Raw genomic sequence first — 23706 nt, forward strand, 5'->3', positions numbered from 1 at the left:
TAAAAAAATTAAAAAGAAATAAAATATAAATAAATAACATGCTATTCTCAATGCATGACATCAAAACTTTTTCTTTTAATTGCATTTGTCATTGTTTTTGTAGAAGATTTGTGTATGCCTATATGATTCTAGCATTTATATCTAAATTGTTGACTGTTGATGTTTGCAGTGCATTAAATACTACAGCTCTGACTGGAAAGTAGTCAACTACAAATATGAAGAATATTCTGGTGATTTTAGAAGTTTACCTTGGTAAGTGTTCTCTATAATATTATCATTATTTATTTAATTCATTTCCCCCCCTGAAAAAAAGAAAAACTTTAACACAGAAAAAATGACCAAACAGCATAATCCAATAACAGAAATAACTAGTTAACATTACATTAGTACTGATGGAAGAAGGGTATCAATACCTACAGCTCATTTAAAATGATTTTATTTATTATAATTTATATTTAATTCATTTTAATCATATAGAGAATGTTAGTTCAACCAAATCTTCTTTGGCTACAACTCAACAATATTCTGATACCTACAAAATATCTCTTAAATACACATATTTTAGTAGTTTAGTCAGGGATACATTTTGCATGCAACACACCTATAATACGACATCTACTAATATCTGAAGTATCCAAAAGTGAATTTTATGTTTATGCTTAAAAATTCAATCTAAAGCTGTGTGTTCAGTTTTTTTTTCATAAAAGGACTGAATCTGCAAGTAAATAAAATAGAAAAAAATAATTAACAGTTAATAAACCATGAAAAAAAATATAGCGTAGAATCATAAATAAATATCAATATCTGAAACGGTTATAACATATCAATAAATGTTATGTTAAATTAGAAATCCCATCTTATTCCTAACCTTTAATTTTTTTAAAGAGTGCCCTTTCATTCAGTGTGTCAATTTTAGCATCAGGAGGAGTGATTCATAATTTAATACACAATGGTTTGCTACTTCTTCATTTTCATATTGATTACACGTGAACAGTGAACAGTCATCACACATTATCCACAGTTATCTTAGTTCCCAACTGCAAATGCTCAGTTAATATGTTACTAACAAATGTGCATATCTGCACTTAAAGTGAAAGTAAATCCTAGCGTTTTACAAACGCTAGGATTTACTATTGAAACAAATAAAGGGGACTTTCATTCATCAAGTATAATATACTTTATGTAGAAAGCTCCTTTATTTGTTTCAATCGATCAACGTTTTTACCTTGTACAGCAGCCCACGGCAAAAAAATGTTTTGGCTGAGAGGTGACATTTTCACCTCTTAGCCAGTAGCCGTGCGGTAATTCTGGCTTGGCGCCCATGGGAGCCGGATTTACCACACGGCTATTGGCTAAGAGGTGAAAATATCACCTCTTAGCCAATTTTTTTTTTTTGCCGTGGGCTCCTGTGAAAGGTAAAAACGTCCGAAGCTGTCATGCGCAGTAGAGACAGCACAAGGACAAACACACCTCGCCTTAGAGTCTACCTGATCTGCTGCGGCACAGTGGGCGTGGTCGGGTGTGAGTGGGCGTGGTCGGGGTGTGAGCTGACGTGGCCGGGCGTGAGCGGGCTCGTGACCGGGTGCGGCGGGGGCGGGGCCGGGCGCGGGCATGCACAAGAGAGAGAGGGGAAGGAGATAGAAAGAGAGGGGGAGAGAGCAAAAGAGATGGGAAACAGGTAAAGAGAGGGTAAGAGAGAGCAAAAGAGAGGGGAAAGAGCAAAAAAGAAGGGGGAGATAGCAAAATAGAGGGGAAAGAGCAAAATAGAGGGAAGAGAAAGGGAGGAAGAGAGAGAGCAAAATAGAGGGGGAGAGAGAAAATAAGAGGGGGGAAGAGAGAGAGCAAAAGAGAGGGGAAGAGAGAGAGCAAAAGAAGAGAGGGGGGACAGAGAGCAATAGAGAGGGGAGAGAGAACAAAAGAGGGGGGGAGAGAGAGCAAAAGAGAGGGATGGAGAGAGAGAGCAAAAGAGAGGGGAGAGAGACAGAGCAAAAGAGAGGGGGGAAAGAGCACAAAAGAGAGGAGGTGAGAGCGCAAAAGAGAGGGGGAGAGAGCGCAAAAGAGAGGGGGGGAGAGAGAGCGCAAAAGAGAGGGGGAGAGAGAGCGCAAAAGAGAGGGGGGAGAGAGAGTGCAAAAGAGGGGGAGTAGAGAGAGAGCGCAAAAGAGATGGGGGAGAGAGAGTGCAAAAGAGAGGGGGAGAGAGAGAGCGCAAAAGAGAAGGGGAGAGAGTCTTCAGAAGACAGGGGGGGAGAGAGCACAAAATAGAGGGGGGGAGAGCGCAAAAGAGAGAGGGGAGAGAGAGAGCACAGGAGAGAGAAGGGAGAGAGAGAGTGCAAAAGAGAGGGGGAGAGAGAGCGCAAAAGAGAGGGGGAAAGAGTGCAAAAGAAAAGGGGGTGAGAGCAAAAGAGAGGGGGGAGAGAGAGAGAGCAAAAGAGAGGGGGAAATAGAGCAAAAGAGGGGGGGAGAGAGCAAAAGAGAGGGGGGAGAGAGCAAAAGAGAGGCGATAGAGAGAGCAAAAGAGAGGTGTAGTGAGAGAGCGCAAAAGAGAGTTGGTGCGAGAGAGCGCAAAAGAGAGGGGGAGAGAGCACAAGAGAGAGGGGGAAAAAGAGAGAGCAAAAGAGAGGGGGGAGAGAGAGAGCAAAAGAGAGGCGGGGAGAGGGGAAAGAGCAAAAGAGACAGGGGGAAAGAGAGAGCAAAAGAGAGGGGGGAGAAAGAGCAAAAGTGAGGTGGAGCGAGAGAGCCCAAAAGAGAGGGGGAGAGAGAGAGAGCAAGGGGTAGGATCGATGTACTGCAAAAAATGGCCAGTGTTAACGGGCTTTAGGACTAGTTATAGATAACTAGGTCAAAACAGTCAGCTGCTTCACCCCTGTTGCAATGTCTGCACTATGGTCAAAAGAGAAGAGCCCCTAGTTACCTCTAGGGTGGGTGGGATATAGTAAACCAGTCATTAAACCTCCTAGAACAATCCTAGGTGTATAGAGGAGGTAGTGCCTAATGCCGTGTGTGATAGTTTGAAAAAGTAACAAAGAAGGATGGAAGCATTATTTGGCATACTTCCAAGGATGTTAATATGCATTCTGTGTGGAGTACAGTATAATTAATTAAATAAAACATAACATTTAATAATCATAGTTAAAAATAAAATTGTGGACCATGCTACTCGGTGAGGCTAAAATAATTCCACTCTGTAGTTCTGACTACGATCTTATGCTTTTTCCTTAAATGGCATGATAACAGTTTACTGCATGAGCACTACAGGGAGGCGTATTACCTTGTCATAACAGTGATCGCCTCCCTGATTGGCCACTAAACACACATCCCCTGACTGGCAACCCAATCATAGCAGATACGCTATGATTGGACGATTGACATGCAACGTCACAGCTATGCAACTGCCGGATTGGTCAACGGCCCTTGATAAGGAACACATGCTGGAGTCACGGGCGCCTTTGACAAAGCAGATGCGAAACACGCGTCAGGTGTTCGCACTGCTCCTCTCTATCAAGTGTTTAATTTGTTGGCCTTTATTGGCATATTTTGTAGGATATTTCTCTCTTGTTGATTCGGTTCGGTGTGGTGGCTAATCCCCTCTGGGGGCAATTATTAGCAATTATTAGCATTTGGTAAAGGGAAAACTTTTCCCCACAGTTATTGATATAGCTTACGCTAACCCACCAGCACCATTATAGGTCCTACAACGAATAGACAGTTTCCTTCTATATAAGTACTCCTTTCAGGATTATCCTGTTATATTTGGAGAGATAGCAGTGCTTTATTTTTTTTTTAAGGTATTTAGCAAAACAATATTGTTACTATAATGAAACTCATAACATTTTTGATATGCTATAGCCTGTACATAAACAGCTTATAAGTAAACAATGTCACCAAATACAGAAATCAACATATATGGTAGATCATAGATACATACTAATATCCAAACTAAATGTTGACACCCAACAAAACAGGCTTGATATATAGATACCCAGTATTTCTGCTGGGTAATGATACCTATTTTTTAATTTCTCCAACATAGGTGTGTCCGGTCCACGGCGTCATCCTTACTTGTGGGATATTCTCTTCCCCAACAGGAAATGGCAAAGAGCCCAGCAAAGCTGGTCACATGATCCCTCCTAGGCTCCGCCTACCCCAGTCATTCTCTTTGCCGTTGTACAGGCAACATCTCCACGGAGATGGCTTAGAGTTTTTTAGTGTTTAACTGTAGTTTTTATTATTCAATCAAGAGTTTGTTATTTTGAAATAGTGCTGGTATGTACTATTTACTCAGAAACAGAAAAGAGATGAAGATTTCTGTTTGTATGAGGAAAATGATTTTAGCAACCGTCACTAAAATCCATGGCTGTTCCACACAGGACTGTTGAGAGCAATTAACTTCAGTTGGGGGAACAGGGAGCAGTCTCTTGCTGCTTGAGGTATGACACATTCTAACAAGACGATGTAATGCTGGAAGCTGTCATTTTCCCTATGGGATCCGGTAAGCCATGTTTATTACGATCGTAAATAAGGGCTTCAAAAAGGGCTTATTAAGACTGTAGACTTTTTCTGGGCTAAATCGATTCATTATTAACACATATTTAGCCTTGAGGAATCATTTTATCTGGGTATTTTGATATAATAATATCGGCAGGCACTGTTTTAGACACCTTATTCTTTAGGGGCTTTCCCAAAGCATAGGCAGAGCCTCATTTTCGCGCCGGTGTTGCGCACTTGTTTTTGAGAGGCATGGTATGCAGTCGCATGTGAGAGGAGCTCTGATACTTAGAAAAGACTTTCTGAAGGCGTCATTTGGTATCGTATTCCCCTTGGGGCTTGGTTGGGTCTCAGCAAAGCAGATACCAGGGACTGTAAAGGGGTTAAAGTTCAAAACGGCTCCGGTTCCGTTATTTTAAGGGTTAAAGCTTCCAAATTTGGTGTGCAATACTTTTAAGGCTTTAAGACACTGTGGTGAAAATTTGGTGAATTTTGAACAATTCCTTCATGTTTTTTCGCAATTGCAGTAATAAAGTGTGTTCAGTTTAAAATTTAAAGTGACAGTAACGGTTTTATTTTAAAACGTTTTTTGTACTTTGTTATCAAGTTTATGCCTGTTTAACATGTCTGAACTACCAGATAGACTGTGTCCTGAATGTGGGGAAGCCAGAATTCCTATTCATTTAAATAAATGTGATTTATGTGACAATGACAATGATGCCCAGGATGATTCCTCAAGTGAGGGGAGTAAGCATGGTACTGCATCATTCCCTCCTTCGTCTACACGAGTCTTGCCCACTCAGGAGGCCCCTAGTACATCTAGCGCGCCAATACTCCTTACTATGCAACAATTAACGGCTGTAATGGATAATTCTGTCAAAAACATTTTAGCCAAAATGAACACTTATCAGCGTAAGCGCGACTGCTCTGTTTTAGATACTGAAGAGCATGACGACGCTGATAATAATATTTCTGAAGGGCCCCTAACCCAGTCTGATGGGGCCAGGGAGGTTTTGTCTGAGGGAGAAATTACTGATTCAGGGAACATTTCTCAACAAGCTGAACCTGATGTGATTGCATTTAAATTTAAGTTGGAACATCTCCGCATTCTGCTTAAGGAGGTATTATCCACTCTGGATGATTGTGACAAGTTGGTCATCCCAGAGAAACTATGTAAAATGGACAAGTTCCTAGAGGTGCCGGGGCTCCCAGAAGCTTTTCCTATACCCAAGCGGGTGGCGGACATTGTTAATAAAGAATGGGAAAGGCCCGGTATTCCTTTCGTCCCTCCCCCCATATTTAAAAAATTGTTTCCTATGGTCGACCCCAGAAAGGACTTATGGCAGACAGTCCCCAAGGTCGAGGGAGCGGTTTCCACTTTAAACAAACGCACCACTATACCCATAGAGGATAGTTGTGCTTTCAAAGATCCTATGGATAAAAAATTAGAAGGTTTGCTTAAAAAGATGTTTGTTCAGCAGGGTTACCTTCTACAACCAATTTCATGCATTGTCCCTGTCGCTACAGCCGCATGTTTCTGGTTCGATGAGCTGATAAAGGCGGTCGATAGTGATTCTCCTCCTTATGAGGAGATTATGGACAGAATCAATGCTCTCAAATTGGCTAATTCTTTCACCCTAGACGCCACTTTGCAATTGGCTAGGTTAGCGGCTAAGAATTCTGGGTTTGCTATTGTGGCGCGCAGAGCGCTTTGGTTGAAATCTTGGTCGGCTGATGCGTCTTCCAAGAACAAGCTACTTAACATTCCTTTCAAGGGGAAAACGCTGTTTGGCCCTGACTTGAAAGAGATTATCTCTGATATCACTGGGGGTAAGGGCCACGCCCTTCCTCAGGATCGGCCTTTCAAGGCAAAAAATAAACCTAATTTTCGTCCCTTTCGTAGAAACGGACCAGCCCAAAGTGCTACGTCCTCTAAGCAAGAGGGTAATACTTCTCAAGCCAAGCCAGCTTGGAGACCAATGCAAGGCTGGTACAAGGGAAAGCAGGCCAAGAAACCTGCCACTGCTACCAAGACAGCATGAAATGTTGGCCCCCGATCCGGGACCGGATCTGGTGGGGGGCAGACTCTCTCTCTTCGCTCAGGCTTGGGCAAGAGATGTTCTGGATCCTTGGGCGCTAGAAATAGTCTCCCAAGGTTATCTTCTGGAATTCAAGGGACTTCCCCCAAGGGGGAGGTTCCACAGGTCTCAGTTGTCTTCAGACCACATAAAAAGACAGGCATTCTTACATTGTGTAGAAGACCTGTTAAAAATGGGAGTGATTCATCCTGTTCCATTAAGAGAACAAGGGATGGGGTTCTACTCCAATCTGTTTATAGTTCCCAAAAAAGAGGGAACGTTCAGACCAATCTTAGATCTCAAGATCTTAAACAAGTTTCTCAAGGTTCCATCGTTCAAGATGGAAACCATTCGAACTATTCTTCCTTCCATCCAGGAAGGTCAATTCATGACCACGGTGGATTTAAAGGATGCGTATCTACATATTCCTATCCACAAGGAACATCATCGGTTCCTGAGGTTCGCATTCCTGGACAAACATTACCAGTTCGTGGCGCTTCCTTTCGGATTAGCCACTGCTCCAAGGATTTTCACAAAGGTACTAGGGTCCCTTCTAGCTGTGCTAAGACCAAGGGGCATTGCTGTAGTACCTTACTTGGACGACATTCTGATTCAAGCGTCGTCCCTTCCTCAAGCAAAGGCTCACACGGACATTGTCCTGGCCTTTCTCAGATCTCACGGATGGAAAGTGAACGTGGAAAAGAGTTCTCTATCTCCGTCAACAAGGGTTCCCTTCTTGGGAACAATAATAGACTCCTTAGAAATGAGGATTTTTCTGACAGAGGCCAGAAAAACAAAACTTCTAGACTCTTGTCGGATACTTCATTCCGTTCCTCTTCCTTCCATAGCTCAGTGCATGGAAGTGATCGGGTTGATGGTAGCGGCAATGGACATAGTTCCTTTTGCGCGCATTCATCTAAGACCATTACAACTGTGCATGCTCAGTCAGTGGAATGGGGACTATACAGACTTGTCTCCGAAGATACAAGTAAATCAGAGGACCAGAGACTCACTCCATTGGTGGCTGTCCCTGGACAACCTGTCACGAGGGATGACATTCCGCAGACCAGAGTGGGTCATTGTCACGACCGACGCCAGTCTGATGGGCTGGGGCGCGGTCTGGGGATCCCTGAAAGCTCAGGGTCTTTGGTCTCGGGAAGAATCTCTTCTACCGATAAATATTCTGGAACTGAGAGCGATATTCAATGCTCTCAAGGCTTGGCCTCAGCTAGCGAGGGCCAAGTTCATACGGTTTCAATCAGACAACATGACAACTGTTGCGTACATCAACCATCAGGGGGGAACAAGGAGTTCCCTGGCGATGGAAGAAGTGACCAAAATCATTCTATGGGCGGAGTCTCACTCCTGCCACCTGTCTGCTATCCACATCCCAGGAGTGGAAAATTGGGAAGCGGATTTTCTGAGTCGTCAGACATTGCATCCGGGGGAGTGGGAACTCCATCCGGAAATCTTTGCCCAAGTCACTCAGCTGTGGGGCATTCCAGACATGGATCTGATGGCCTCTCGTCAGAACTTCAAAGTTCCTTGCTACGGGTCCAGATCCAGGGATCCCAAGGCGGCTCTAGTGGATGCACTAGTAGCACCTTGGACCTTCAAACTAGCTTATGTGTTCCCGCCGTTTCCTCTCATCCCCAGGCTGGTAGCCAGGATCAATCAGGAAAGGGCGTCGGTGATCTTGATAGCTCCTGCGTGGCCACGCAGGACTTGGTATGCAGATCTGGTGAATATGTCATCGGCTCCACCTTGGAAGCTACCTTTGAGACGAGACCTTCTTGTTCAGGGTCCGTTCGAACATCCGAATCTGGTTTCACTCCAGCTGACTGCTTGGAGATTGAACGCCTGATCTTATCGAAGCGAGGGTTCTCAGATTCTGTTATCGATACTCTTGTTCAGGCCAGAAAGCCTGTAACTAGAAAGATTTACCACAAAATTTGGAAAAAATATATCTGTTGGTGTGAATCTAAAGGATTCCCTTGGGACAAGGTTAAGATTCCTAGGATTCTATCCTTCCTTCAAGAAGGATTGGAAAAAGGATTATCTGCAAGTTCCCTGAAGGGACAGATTTCTGCCTTGTCTGTGTTACTTCACAAAAAGCTGGCCGCTGTGCCAGATGTTCAAGCCTTTGTTCAGGCTCTGGTTAGAATTAAGCCTGTTTACAAACCTTTGACTCCTCCTTGGAGTCTCAATTTAGTTCTTTCAGTTCTTCAGGGGGTTCCGTTTGAACCCTTGCATTCCGTTGATATTAAGTTATTATCTTGGAAAGTTTTGTTTTTAGTTGCAATTTCTTCTGCTAGAAGAGTTTCAGAATTATCTGCTCTGCAGTGTTCTCCTCCTTATCTGGTGTTCCATGCAGATAAGGTGGTTTTACGTACTAAACCTGGTTTTCTTCCAAAAGTTGTTTCTAACAAATACATTAACCAGGAGATTATCGTACCTTCTCTGTGTCCGAAACCAGTTTCAAAGAAGGAACGTTTGTTGCACAATTTGGATGTTGTTCGCGCTCTAAAATTCTATTTAGATGCTACAAAGGATTTTAGACAAACATCTTCCTTGTTTGTTGTTTATTCCGGTAAAAGGACAGGTCAAAAAGCAACTTCTACCTCTCTCTCTTTTTGGATTAAAAGCATCATCAGATTGGCTTACGAGACTGCCGGACGGCAGCCTCCCGAAAGAATCACAGCTCATTCCACTAGGGCTGTGGCTTCCACATGGGCCTTCAAGAACGAGGCTTCTGTTGATCAGATATGTAGGGCAGCGACTTGGTCTTCACTGCACACTTTTACCAAATTTTACAAGTTTGATACTTTTGCTTCTTCTGAGGCTATTTTTGGGAGAAAGGTTTTGCAAGCCGTGGTGCCTTCCATTTAGGTGACCTGATTTGCTCCCTCCCTTCATCCGTGTCCTAAAGCTTTGGTATTGGTTCCCACAAGTAAGGATGACGCCGTGGACCGGACACACCTATGTTGGAGAAAACAGAATTTATGTTTACCTGATAAATTACTTTCTCCAACGGTGTGTCCGGTCCACGGCCCGCCCTGGTTTTTTTAATCAGGTCTGATAATTTATTTTCTTTAACTACAGTCACCACGGTACCATATGGTTTCTCCTATGCAAATATTCCTCCTTAACGTCGGTCGAATGACTGGGGTAGGCGGAGCCTAGGAGGGATCATGTGACCAGCTTTGCTGGGCTCTTTGCCATTTCCTGTTGGGGAAGAGAATATCCCACAAGTAAGGATGACGCCGTGGACCGGACACACCGTTGGAGAAAGTAATTTATCAGGTAAACATAAATTCTGTTTTTTCAAACTAATTTGTAAGATAACTCAACCCTAGTACCTCCAAAACATAAATAGCTACCTAATAGTATAATACATTATGATGCCCCTTTATAAGCTATCTATCTATCTATCTATCTATCTATCTATCTATCTATTGGGTTCTTGTAAAGCGCGGCTATTCACCCCTAAGGGTCTCAAGGCGCTGACATACTCTTTTATTATGGTATGTGACACATTTTTATTTAGTTAAGTAAATAAGGAATCCTCTTGATTGGTTTAGTTCGCCTGATAATATGATACCTAAAATCCAGTTGTAAGGAATGAATAATAAAATATCATGTGAATTATATGATTATATAATTTAGCTTGCACAAATTAATTGCTCAATGAGTGGTCATAAAAGACCTGTCATTGATAACCAGAAACATCTTATACTTATCACAGAGGAAACTCCACGTGCAAAGACCAAATTTCAAGTAATAAAATGACATGTTATCTCTTCTTAATTACAAATCAGGAAGCTCTTGGAACAGCATGGGATGCATTTTGTTAAGTAATAGATAAATTAGGAACTACTTCTATTGAGGCTTAATGCAACTCCGATATACCCTTCATTACTCAAATAATAGCTGAACTCCTATATGTGGGAGGGAATATACTCTCTGCATGCTGGGAAAAGGCGTTGCGTAGAGTTGACTATTTGATGGGCATTACTCTAGATATGTCCCCAAGGTGTCTATCATTTATGTATATAGAGACACTTTAGAATCTCCATCATATAGGCGGAACACTCACCATTTAACGAAAATATGTGCAATCTAGCCCATATATCCAGTTATACATAGAAGTATACGTTTAGTGGGGTAGAGGAAGTCTATACCCATCCTCCAGGGCATACCTACACACATAGTATTGTCCCTCATATGTGGACTATGAGCCAAAAACCTAAGCCTGATGCCACTGTCATGTATGTAGTTAGAATATCTAACGATAAGCTATAAAAGGGCTTCTAGTGAGGTTTGGTATGTCTTAGATATACACTATAAGCAATCCCACATATAAATGCAAAACATTCATTCCCAAAAGATAGTGACCTCTATCCAATTCGGTAATCTCAGTTGTATAGAGCAGTACTCTCTCAGTGGACCTGAAAGAATCTATATGCAACGTTACCAACAAACACAGTCCCATCTCTGATATTTCCCAACTCTTACAAAGGGATAACATTAAATATAAAGAAATGCAGACGTAAAAGTAGAAAAGAACGACATATAAATGCTTGTAGTGATGAAGCGCCATAAACCTTATTGCATGTCTCCTGCTCTGATAACTAAAACTCATAACAGTCTAGGAGATCAGTACTAGCACAAAGGAGTATGTCGTCAACAGCAAAGCCTCCAGAACTATCCCACACCGACTCTTGTGCAGCAGTGGAAAGGTAAATAGAACCCGGCTTGTGATGTTATATTTTCAGCCAAACACATGACAGACCCGGACCGCATCTGCTTGCTTATCGATATCCCTATGCTGTCGTTCCCCTGCACGCTGCTGGCCAGAATCTTCAATGCTTCTGTGTGCCCGACATAGTCCAAGAGTCTCATACTCTGTTTATTTTCGGAGCCCTCCTTACCCCCGCAGGGACCAGCTGCATCCCCCCAAGGGCAGCCGAGAGGCAACCAGGAACAATCTGAATGCTGTTCCTCAGGTATGGGGCCTTTCAGAACTAGGGGTAGAGGAATTAGAGTAAGGCTGGGCAACACAGTATGTGAGGACTGTCCAGATTGCAAAACTGCAGATTCTTCAGGCCATGTAGTATACGCATTTACCGGTATGTTTCCTTGCCCTTTCAGAGGTGAGTCCGCCCAGCTTGACGCATGGCAAGAGTCTCTCAATTCTGTAAACCTGCAATCTATTAGTCGATCTAAAGCTTCTAATTTGGCCTGTAATACAGCATGGATGTGTGAAGTTTGCCAAATAATGCTTCCATCCTTCTTTGTTACTTTTTCATGTCTGCACTAAGGTCAACCTCTTAGCTTAGAAACTGTCTGTATTTTAAATTATTCGCTCTACTCCCTTAACATCACAAGCTTATTGTTTTAAAAAACAACAAAAAGTATTGGTGCACATCCAACCACTTAAGTCCACTCTTTCATGGCATATTTGTATATGCTTCTGTCTGCCAAATATACTTACATACACCTAGATTTAGAGTTTTGCGGCCAAAGGGGTGCGTTAGCTACGCGTTTTTTTTTCTAGTGCTGCTTCTAAACAACACTGGTATTTAGAGTTCTCTGAAGGGCTGCGTTTGGTTCCAAAAAGGGAGCGTACAGGCATATTTACCGCCACTTCAACTCTCAATACCAGCGTTGCTTACGGTAGCGGCTAGCTGGAAAAATGTGCTCGTGCACGATTCCCCCATAGGAAACAATGGGGCAGTTTGGGCTGAAAAAAAACCTAACACCTGCAAAAAAGCAGCGTTCAGCTCCTAACGCAGCCCTATTGTTTCCTATGGTAAAACACTTTCTAAGTCTGCACCTAACACCCTAACATGAACCCCGGGTCTAAACACCCCTAACCTTACACTTATTAACCCCTAATATGCTGCCCCCACTATCGCTGACACCTGCATTATATTATTAACCCCTAATCTGCCGCTCCGTACACCGCCGCAACCTACATTATACCTATGTACCCCTAATCTGCTGTCCCTAACATCGCCGACACCTACATAATATTTATTAACCCCTAATCTGCCCCCCCCCCCAACGTCGCCGCTACCTTACCTACAATTATTAACCCCTAATCTGCCGACCGGACCTCGCCGCTACTCTAATAAATGTATTAACCCCTAAAGCTAAGTCTAACCCTAACCCTAACACCCCCCTAAGTTAAATATAATTTTAATCTAGCGAAATAAATTAAATATTATTAACTAAAGTCTTCCTATTTAAAGCTAAATACTTACCTGTAAAATAAACCCTAATATAGCTACAATATAACGAATAATTATATTGTAGTTATTTTAGGATTTATATTTATTTTACAGGCAACTTTGTATTTATTTTAACTAGGTACAATAGCTATTATCAGATGGAACAATAGCCAATCAGATTGAGCTCGCATTCTATTGGCTGATCGGAACAGCCAATAGAATGCAAGCTCAATCTGATTGGCTAATTGGATCAGCCAATCCGATTGAACTTGAATCTGATTGGCTGATTCAATCAGCCAATCAGATTTTTCCTACCTTAATTCCGATTGGCTGATAGAATCCTATTAGCCAATCGGAATTCGAGGGACGCCATCTTGGATGATGTCATTTAAAGGAACCTTCATTCGGCGAGTAGGCATCGTGGAAGAAGGATGGATCCGCATCGGCTGGAAGAAGATGGCTCCGCTCCTCTCCGGATGGATGAAGATAGAAGATGCCGCTTGGATGAAGATGTCTACCGGTCCGGATGTCCTCTTCTGCCCGGATAGGATGAAGACTTCTGCTGCTCCGGATGTCCTCTTTTGGTCCATCGGTGCCCGGCTGGGTGAACACGACTCAAGGTAGGGAGATCTTCAGGGGGGTAGTGTTAGGTTTATTTAAGGGGGGTTTGGGTTAGAGTAGGGGTATGTGGGTGGTGGGTTGTAATGTTGGGGGGTGGTATTGTGTTTTTTTTTTACAGGCAAAAGAGCTGATTTCTTTGGGGCATGCCCCGCAAAAAGCCCTTTTAAGGGCTGGTAATAGAGCTGTTAACTTTTTTAATTTAGATTAGGGTAGGGAAATTTTTTTATTTTGGGGGGCTTTGTTATTTTATTAGGGGGCTTAGAGTAGGTGTAATTAGCTTAAAATTTTTGTCATCTTTTTTTATTTTTTGTAATTTAGTGTTTGTTTTTTTGTAATTTATTTTATTTTATTTCATTGTAGGTAATTGTAGGTACTTGTAGTTAATTGATTTAATTTATTTATTGATAGTGTAGTGTTAGGTTTAATTGTAACTTAGGTTAGGATTTAATTTACAGGTAATTTTGTAATTATTTTAACTAGGTAGCTATTAAATAGTAAATAACTATTTAATAGCTATTGTAACTAGTTTAAATAAATACAAAGTTGCCTGTAAAATAAATATAGATCCTAAAATAGCTACAATATAATTATTCGTTATATTGTAGCTATGTTAGGGTTTATTTTACAGGTAAGTATTTAGCTTTAAATAGGAATACTTTAGTTAATAATATTTAATTTATTTAGTTAGATTAAAATTATATTTAACTTAGGGGGGTGTTAGGGTTAGACTTAGCTTTAGGGGTTAATACATTTATTAGAGTAGATTAGGGGTTAATAAGTGTAGGTAAGGTAGCGGCGACGTTGGGGGCAGATTAGGGGTTTATAAATATTATGTAGGTGTCGGCGATGTTAGGGGCAGCAGATTAGGGGTTCATAGGGATAATGTAGGTGGCGGCAGTGTACGGTCGGCAGATTAGGGGTTAAAAATATTTATTATACTGGCGGCGATGTGGAGGGGGCCTTGGTTTAGGGGTGCATAGGTAGTTTATGGGTGTTAGTGTACTTTAGAGCACAGTAGTTAAGAGCTTTATAAACCGGCGCTAGCCCATAAAGCTCTTAACTACTGACTTTTTTCTGCGGCTGGAGTCTTATCGGTAGAGGGTCTACCTCTCACTTCAGCCAAGACTCTAAATACCGGCGTTAGGAAGATCCCATTGAAAAGATAGGAGGGGATCTGCGGTATGGAAAAGTCGCGGCTGGAAAGTGAGCGTTAGACCCTTTCCTGGCTGACTCTAAATACTAGCGGGCGGCCAAAAGCAGCGTTAGGAGCCCTTAAGGTTGCTTTTGACGGCTACCGCAGAACTCTAAATCTAGGCGATAGCTTCTAATAAGATTGGGATAAACATCTCGCAATAATATTGGCTTATATTTGAGCTGCAAAAACAAATATACTTCTATCTGCTAAATATACTTACATAGTTCAAATAAAATTGGGATTAACATCTCGCAGTAATATTGACTTATATTTATGCTGAACATTTTTTTTTGCCTGTTAAAAATACCTTTAAATGAAATGGGATCTTAGTCACACAATATGATCATATTCTGCTAAGCCAGTCACCACTTACAAGGTGTCCCACTTTAGACTGGTCCTAACACTAACCAGTTTCCACACTGCAGCAAGTCATGTCTACACAGTGTGAAGCTTTCTAGCTTATTAAGTATATCACAATTACATTATCTGGAACACACCTGGGCTGGGTGGCGTGCATTAACCAAAGGGGAGGGATTTGGTCAGCTCCCTATTCAAAAGATACAACAAAGGTTTTTTTTGGTTAAGCACACCACAAAAGGACTGTTAAATCTTAAAGGGACAGTCTAGGCCAAAATAAACTTTCATGATTCAGATAGAGCATGTAATTTTAAACAATTTTCCAATTTACTTTTATCACCAATTTTGCTTTGTTCTCTTGGTATTCTTAGTTGAAAGCTTAACCTAGGAGGTTCATATGCTAATTTCTTAGACCTTGAAGCCCACCTCTTTCAGATTGCATTTTAACAGTTTTTCACCACTAGAGGGTGTTAGTTCACGTATTTCATATAGATAACACTGTGCTCGTGCACGAGAAGTTATCTGGGAGCAGGCACTGATTGGCTAGACTGCAAGTCTGTCAAAAGAACTGAAAAAAGGGGCAGTTTGCAGAGGCTTAGATACAAGATAATCACAGAGGTTAAAAGTATATTATTATAACTGTGTTGGTTATGCAAAACTGGGAAATGGGTAATAAAGGGATTATCTTTCTTTTAAAACAATAAAAATTCTGGTGTAGACTGTCCCTTTAACACACATATTGTGGGAGTGCTACCAAAGTGACCAAAACAATTACAAAACAATAAAAAGTATTGGTGCACATCCAACCACTTAAGTTGTTTTTGCAGCTCAAATATAAGCCAATATTATTGCGAGATGTTTATCCCAATCTTATTAGAAGCTATGTAAGTATATTTGGCAGACAGAAGCATATACAAATATGCCATGAAAGAGTGGACTTAAGTGGTTGGATGTGCACCAATACTTTTTGTTGTTTTGTAATTGTTTTGGTCACTTTGGAAGCTTATTGTTTTCCCTTTTAAAGAATGCACTGAAACTCTGTAGGTCCATTTTATACAACAGTCTCAATAGTTCCACTTCCTTTTGTCTCAAAACTGCTTAAACAGTTACCTTACAAATTGTCTTACCCAATCTCTTTCCTCCAGCTCTCTATTTTACCCTCTGTAATTTGCCTTTCAAGCACAACTCACCTGAACAAACATTTCTTCTGGGTATGCAGAGATACATATATGAATGAATATAGCTTTATCTTCATACTTTAAGTTCCCATGGCCCCAAAACATTGACTGTAGACATTGTATATAGTCTTTTGCCATCTTGTATTGCTTTTTGAAACCTTGCAAACCTTGTGATTATTCTCCTTTAACAAATGTTGCTTGAAATATCACTGAGAGATACTACTGCTTGAAATTTCACCGAGAGATACTACAGAGTGGAAATTGGATCTATTAGTATAGTTACTTGCAAACATTGGTCTGGAAAAAGGTAGGAGTTACTTAGTATTCCCAAATTCCATATGATCATGCAAGTAAGTACACTCATAGATCCGAATTCCACTCTGTAGTTCTGACTATGATCTTATGCTTTTTCCTTAAATGGCATGATAACAGTTTACCGCATGAGCACTAGAGGGAGGCGTATCATCTTGTTAATAACAGTGATCGCCTCCCTGATTGGCCATTAAACACACACCCCCTGATTCGCAAGCCAATCATAGTAGATACGCTATGATTGGACGATTGACACAAGACGTCACATCTACGTAACGGCCGGATCGGTCAACAGCCCTTGATAAGGAACACATGCTGGAGACACGGGTGCCTTTGACAAAGCAGATGCGAAACGCGCGTCAGGCGTTCACACTGCTCCTCTCTATCTAGTATTTAATTTGTTGGCCTTAATTGGCATATCTTGTAGGACATTTCTCAATTGTTGATTCAGTTCGGTGTGGTGGCTAATCCCCTCTGGGGGCAATTATTAGCATTTGGTAAAGGGAAAACTTTTCCCCACAGTTATTAATATCGCTTACGCTAACCCACCAGCACCATTATAGGTCCTACAATAGACAGTTTTCTTCTATATTAGTACTCCTATCAGCATTATCCTGTTATATTTGGAGAGATAGCAGTGCTTTATTTTTATTTTTATTTAGTATATATTATTATTATCGATTATTTGTAGAGCGCCAACAGATTCCGCAGCGCTGTAAACAGAGGGTAGTACAACAAAACAATTAAAGAGATCAGATGGGTAGAGGGCCCTGCCAAGAGTTGCACTGTTGTAATTAGCTCTTAAGAAGGTGATCTACAAACAGCTGGACTTAAGGGGGTTCAGGGGATAGCAATGGAGGAGTGGAACTGGTATAAAGTAAGGTTAGCATAGGTTGTATGCATCCCTGAACAGTAGAGTCTTTAAGGAGCGCTTGAAGCTTTCAAAACTAGGGGAGAGTCTTGTGGGGCAAGGCAGAGAGTTCCACAAGATGGGAGCCAGTCTGGAGAAGTCCTATAAACAGGAGTGCGATGAGGTAACCAGAGAGGAGGAGAGTAGGAGGTCATGAGCAGAGCGAAGGGGACGGGAGGGAGAGTATCTAGAGACAAGGTCTGAGATATAGGGGGGAGCAGTGCAGTTGAGGGCTTTGTATGTCAGAGTGAGAATTTTGTGTTTGATCCTAGAGGCAAGAGGAAGCCAATGAAGGGATTGGCAGAGAGGAGCAGCAGATGAAGAGCGACGTGTAAGGAAGATGAGTCTGGCAGAGGCATTCATTATGGATTGTAAGGGAGCTAGGCGGCAGGTGGGGAGACCAGAGAGGACAGAGTTGCAGTAATCAAGGCGGGAAAGAATGAGAGAGTGGATTAAAATCTTAGTTGTGTCTTGTGTAAGGAAGTGTCTAATTTCTCCAACATAGGTGTGTCCGGTCCACGGCGTCATCCTTACTTGTGGGATATTCTCTTCCCCAACAGGAAATGGCAAAGAGCCCAGCAAAGCTGGTCACATGATCCCTCCTAGGCTCCGCCTACCCCAGTCATTCTCTTTGCCGTTGCACAGGCAACATCTCCACGGAGATGGCTAAGAGTTTTTTGGTGTTTAAATGTAGTTTTTATTCTTCAATCAAGAGTTTGTTATTTTAAAATAGTGCTGGTATGTACTATTTACTCTGAAACAGAAAAGAGATGAAGATTTCTGTTTGTAAGAGGAAAATGATTTTAGCAACCGTTACTAAAATCGATGGCTGTTTCCACACAGGACTGTTGAGATGAATTAACTTCAGTTGGGGGAAACAGTGGGCAGACTTTTGCTGCTTGAGGTATGACACATTTCTAACAAGACTTGGTAATGCTGGAAGCTGTCATTTTCCCTATGGGAACCGGTAAGCCATTTTCTTAGTTTAGTATAAGAATAAAGGGCTTCACAAGGGCTTTAAAGACTGGTAGACATTTTTCTGGGCTAAAACGATTACTTTATAAGTATATTTAGTGGATTATAACTATGAATAGTTCTTTTAATCTTGGGGATGTATTAAAAAAAAAACGGCAGGCACTGTATTGGACACCTTTTTCACTGGGGGCCTTTTCTAGTCATAGGCAGAGCCTCATTTTCGCGCCACTAATGCGCAGTTGTTTTTGGAAAGCAAGGCATGCAGATGCATGTGTGAGGAGCTAAGAACCACTGAAAAAGCTTATTGAAGGCGTCATTTGGTATCGTATTCCCCTCTGAGTTAAAGCTTTCAAATTTGGTGTGCAATACTTTTAAGGCTTTAAGACACTGTGGTGCAATTTTGGTGAATTTTGAACAATTCCTTCATACTTTTTCACATATTCAGTAATAAAGTGTGTTCAGTTTAAAATTTAAAGTGACAGTAACGGTTTTATTTTAAAACGTTTTTTGTGCTTTGTTATCAAGTTTATGCCTGTTAACATGTCTGAACCATCAAATAGACGATGTTCTGTATGTTTGGAAGCCAAGGTTCCTCCCCATTTAAATATATGTGATGAATGTGACATAGTGTCCAAACAAAGTAGGGACAATGATGCCACTGATAATGATGTTGCCCAAAATGATTCCTCAAGCGAGGGGAGTAAGCATGGTACTGCATCATCCCCTTCTGTGTCTACACCAGTCTTGCCCACACAAGAGGCCCCTAGTACATCTAGTGCGCCAATCCTTCTTACTATGCAACAATTAACGGCTGTAATGGATAATTCTATTAAAAACATTTTGTCCAAAATGCCCACTTATCAGAGAAAGCGCGATTGCTCTGTTTTAGATACTGAAGAGCATGAGGACGCTGATGATAATGGTTCTGACATACCCTCACACCAATCTGAAGGGGCCAGGAGGGAGGTTTTGTCTGAGGGAGAAATTTCAGATTCAGGAAAAATTTCTCAACAAGCTGAACCTGATGTTATTACATTTAAATTTAAATTAGAACATCTCCGCGCTCTGCTTAAGGAGGTGTTATCTACTCTGGATGATTGTGACAATTTGGTCATTCCAGAGAAATTATGTAAGATGGACAAGTTCCTAGAGGTCCCGGTGCCCCCCGATGCTTTTCCTATACCCAAGCGGGTGGCGGACATTGTAAATAAGGAATGGGAAAGGCCCGGCATACCTTTTGTTCCTCCCCCTATATTTAAAAAATTATTTCCTATGGTCGACCCCAGAAAGGACTTATGGCAGACAGTCCCCAAGGTCGAGGGGGCGGTTTCTACTCTAAACAAACGCACTACTATCCCTATAGAAGATAGTTGTGCTTTCAAAGATCCTATGGATAAAAAATCAGAGGGTTTGCTTAAAAAGATGTTTGTTCAGCAAGGTTACCTTCTACAACCTATTTCATGCATTGTTCCTGTCACTACAGCGGCGTGTTTCTGGTTCGAAGAACTAGAAAAGTCGCTCAATAAAGACTCTTCGTATGAGGAGGTTATGGACAGAGTTCAAGCACTTAAATTGGCTAACTCTTTTATCTTAGACGCCACTTTGCAATTAGCTAGATTAGCGGCGAAAAATTCAGGTTTTGCTATTGTGGCGCGCAGAGCGCTTTGGCTAAAGTCTTGGTCAGCGGATGTGTCCTCCAAGAACAAATTGCTTAACATCCCTTTCAAAGGTAAAACGCTGTTTGGCCCTGACTTGAAAGAGATTATTTCAGACATCACTGGGGGAAAGGGCCACGCCCTTCCTCAGGATAGGTCTTTTAAGGCTAAAAATAAGCCAAATTTTTGTCCCTTTCGCAGAAACGGACCAGCCTCAAATTCTACACCCTCTAAGCAAGAGGGTAATAGTTCTCAAACCAAACCAGCCTGGAGACCGATGCAAGGCTGGAACAAGGGTAAGCAGGCCAAGAAACCTGCCACTGCTACTAAAACAGCATGAAGTGTTGGCCCCCGATCCGGGACCGGATCTGGTGGGGGGCAGACTCTCTCTCTTTGCTCAGGCTTGGGCAAGAGATGTTCAGGACCCTTGGGCGCTAGAAATAGTTTCTCAAGGTTATCTCCTGGAATTCAAGGAACTACCCCCAAGGGGGAGGTTCCACAGGTCTCAATTGTCTTCAAACCAAATAAAAAGACAGGCATTCTTACATTGTGTAGAAGACCTGTTAAGAATGGGAGTGATTCATCCTGTTCCATTAGGAGAACAAGGGATGGGGTTTTACTCCAACCTGTTCATAGTTCCCAAAAAAGAAGGAACATTCAGACCAATTTTAGATCTCAAGATTCTAAACAAATTTCTCAGGGTTCCATCGTTCAAGATTGAAACCATTCGAACAATTCTTCCTACCATCCAGGAAGGTCAATTCATGACCACGGTGGATTTAAAGGATGCGTATCTACATATTCCTATCCACAAGGAACATCATCGGTTCCTAAGGTTCGCCTTTCTGGACAAGCATTACCAGTTTGTGGCACTTCCATTCGGATTAGCCACTGCTCCAAGGATTTTCACAAAGGTACTAGGGTCCCTTCTAGCGGTGCTAAGACCAAGGGGCATTGCAGTAGTACCTTACTTGGACGACATACTGATTCAAGCGTCGTCTCTGTCAAAAGCAAAGGCTCATACGGACATTGTCCTAGCCTTTCTCAGATCTCACGGGTGGAAAGTGAACATAGAAAAAAGTTCTCTGTCCCCGTCAACAAGAGTTCCCTTCTTGGGAACAATAATAGACTCCTTAGAAATGAAGATTTTTCTGACAGAGGCCAGAAAATCAAAACTTCTAAGCTCTTGTCAAGTACTTCATTCTGTTCTTCTTCCTTCCATAGCGCAGTGCATGGAAGTAATAGGTTTGATGGTTGCGGCAATGGACATAGTTCCTTTTGCACGAATTCATCTAAGACCATTACAACTGTGCATGCTCAGACAGTGGAATGGGGATTATACAGACTTGTCTCCGACGATCCAAGTAGATCAAAGAACCAGAGATTCACTCCGTTGGTGGCTGAACCTGGACAACCTGTCACAGGGAATGAGCTTTCGCAGACCAGAGTGGGTCATTGTCACGACCGACGCCAGTCTGGTGGGCTGGGGCGCGGTCTGGGAACCCCTGAAAGCTCAGGGTCTATGGTCTCGGGAAGAATCTCTTCTCCCGATAAACATTCTGGAACTGCGAGCGATATTCAATGCTCTCAAAGCTTGGCCTCAACTAGCAAAGGCCAAATTCATAAGGTTTCAATCAGACAACATGACGACTGTTGCATATATCAACCATCAGGGGGGAACAAGGAGTTCCCTGGCGATGGAGGAAGTGACCAAAATAATTAAATGGGCGGAGAATCACTCCTGCCACTTGTCTGCAATCCACATCCCAGGAGTGGAAAATTGGGAAGCGGATTTTCTGAGTCGTCAGACTTTCCATCCGGGGGAGTGGGAACTCCATCCGGAAATCTTTGCCCAAATAACTCAATTATGGGGCATTCCAGACATGGACCTGATGGCGTCTCGTCAGAACTTCAAGGTTCCTTGCTACGGGTCCAGATCCAGGGATCCCAGGGCGACTCTAGTAGATGCACTGATAGCGCCTTGGACCTTCAACCTAGCTTATGTATTCCCACCGTTCCCTCTCATTCCCAGGCTGGTAGCCAGGATCAATCAGGAGAGGGCTTCGGTGATCTTGATAGCTCCTGCGTGGCCACGCAGAACTTGGTATGCAGACCTGGTGAATATGTCATCGGCTCCATCATGGAAGCTACCTTTGAGACAGGACCTTCTTGTTCAAGGTCCATTCGAACATCCGAATCTGGCTTCACTCCAACTGACTGCTTGGAGATTGAACGCTTGATTTTATCAAAGCGTGGGTTTTCAGATTCTGTCATTGATACTCTTGTTCAGGCTAGAAAGCCTGTAACTAGGAAAATTTACCATAAAATATGGAAAAAATATATTTGTTGGTGTGAATCTAAAGGATTCCCATGGAACAAGATAAAAATTCCTAAGATTCTATCCTTTCTACAGGAGGGTTTGGAGAAAGGATTATCTGCAAGTTCTTTGAAGGGACAGATTTCTGCTTTATCTGTTTTACTTCACAAAAAACTGGCGGCTGTGCCAGATGTTCAAGCTTTTGTTCAGGCTCTGGTTAGAATCAAGCCTGTTTACAAACCTTTGACTCCTCCTTGGAGTCTCAATTTAGTTCTTTCAGTTCTTCAAGGGGTTCCGTTTGAACCCTTACATTCCGTAGATATTAAGTTACTATCTTGGAAAGTTTTGTTTTTGGTTGCAATTTCTTCTGCTAGAAGAGTTTCAGAGTTATCTGCTCTGCAGTGTTCTCCTCCTTATCTGGTGTTCCATGCAGATAAGGTGGTTTTGCGTACTAAACCTGGTTTTCTTCCGAAAGTTGTTTCTAACAAAAACATTAACCAGGAGATAGTTGTGCCTTCTTTGTGTCCGAATCCAGTTTCAAAGAAGGAACGTTTGTTACACAATTTGGATGTAGTTCGTGCTCTAAAATTCTATTTAGAGGCTACAAAGGATTTCAGACAAACATCTTCTTTGTTTGTTGTTTATTCTGGTAAAAGGAGAGGTCAAAAAGCAACTTCTACCTCTCTCTCTTTTTGGCTTAAAAGCATCATCCGATTGGCTTATGAGACTGCCGGACGGCAGCCTCCTGAAAGAATCACAGCTCACTCCACTAGGGCTGTGGCTTCCACATGGGCCTTCAAGAACGAGGCTTCTGTTGATCAGATATGTAAGGCAGCGACTTGGTCTTCACTGCACACTTTTACCAAATTTTACAAATTTGATACTTTTGCTTCTTCTGAGGCTATTTTTGGGAGAAAGGTTTTGCAAGCCGTGGTGCCTTCCATCTAGTTGACCTGATTTGCTCCCTCCCATCATCCGTGTCCTAAAGCTTTGGTATTGGTTCCCACAAGTAAGGATGACGCCGTGGACCGGACACACCTATGTTGGAGAAAACAGAATTTATGCTTACCTGATAAATTACTTTCTCCAACGGTGTGTCCGGTCCACGGCCCGCCCTGGTTTTTTTAATCAGGTCTGATGAATTATTTTCTCTAACTACAGTCACCACGGTATCATATGATTTCTCCTATGCATATTCCTCCTTTACGTTGGTCGAATGACTGGGGTAGGCGGAGCCTAGGAGGGATCATGTGACCAGCTTTGCTGGGCTCTTTGCCATTTCCTGTTGGGGAAGAGAATATCCCACAAGTAAGGATGACGCCGTGGACCGGACACACCGTTGGAGAAAGTAATTTATCAGGTAAGCATAAATTCTGTTTTTGGAGATGTT

The 23706-nt window shown here is 42.2% G+C and overlaps 1 protein-coding gene across 3 annotated transcripts in view; it reads left to right on the forward strand.

Annotated features, from left to right (window-relative positions):
* DOCK11 (dedicator of cytokinesis 11) overlaps positions 1-23706 on the forward strand; it is a 923283-nt gene that overhangs the window by 95238 nt on the left and 804339 nt on the right. For all 3 annotated transcript variants that reach the window (XM_053699249.1, XM_053699251.1, XM_053699250.1), the window contains exon 4: positions 170-252. In XM_053699249.1, coding sequence (XP_053555224.1) covers positions 170-252 — 83 coding nt within the window. The remainder of the gene's footprint in view (positions 1-169; positions 253-23706) is intronic.

The sequence above is a fragment of the Bombina bombina genome, chromosome 1 (genome assembly GCF_027579735.1).
Source record: "Bombina bombina isolate aBomBom1 chromosome 1, aBomBom1.pri, whole genome shotgun sequence".
Classification (NCBI taxonomy): Eukaryota; Metazoa; Chordata; class Amphibia; order Anura; family Bombinatoridae; genus Bombina; species Bombina bombina.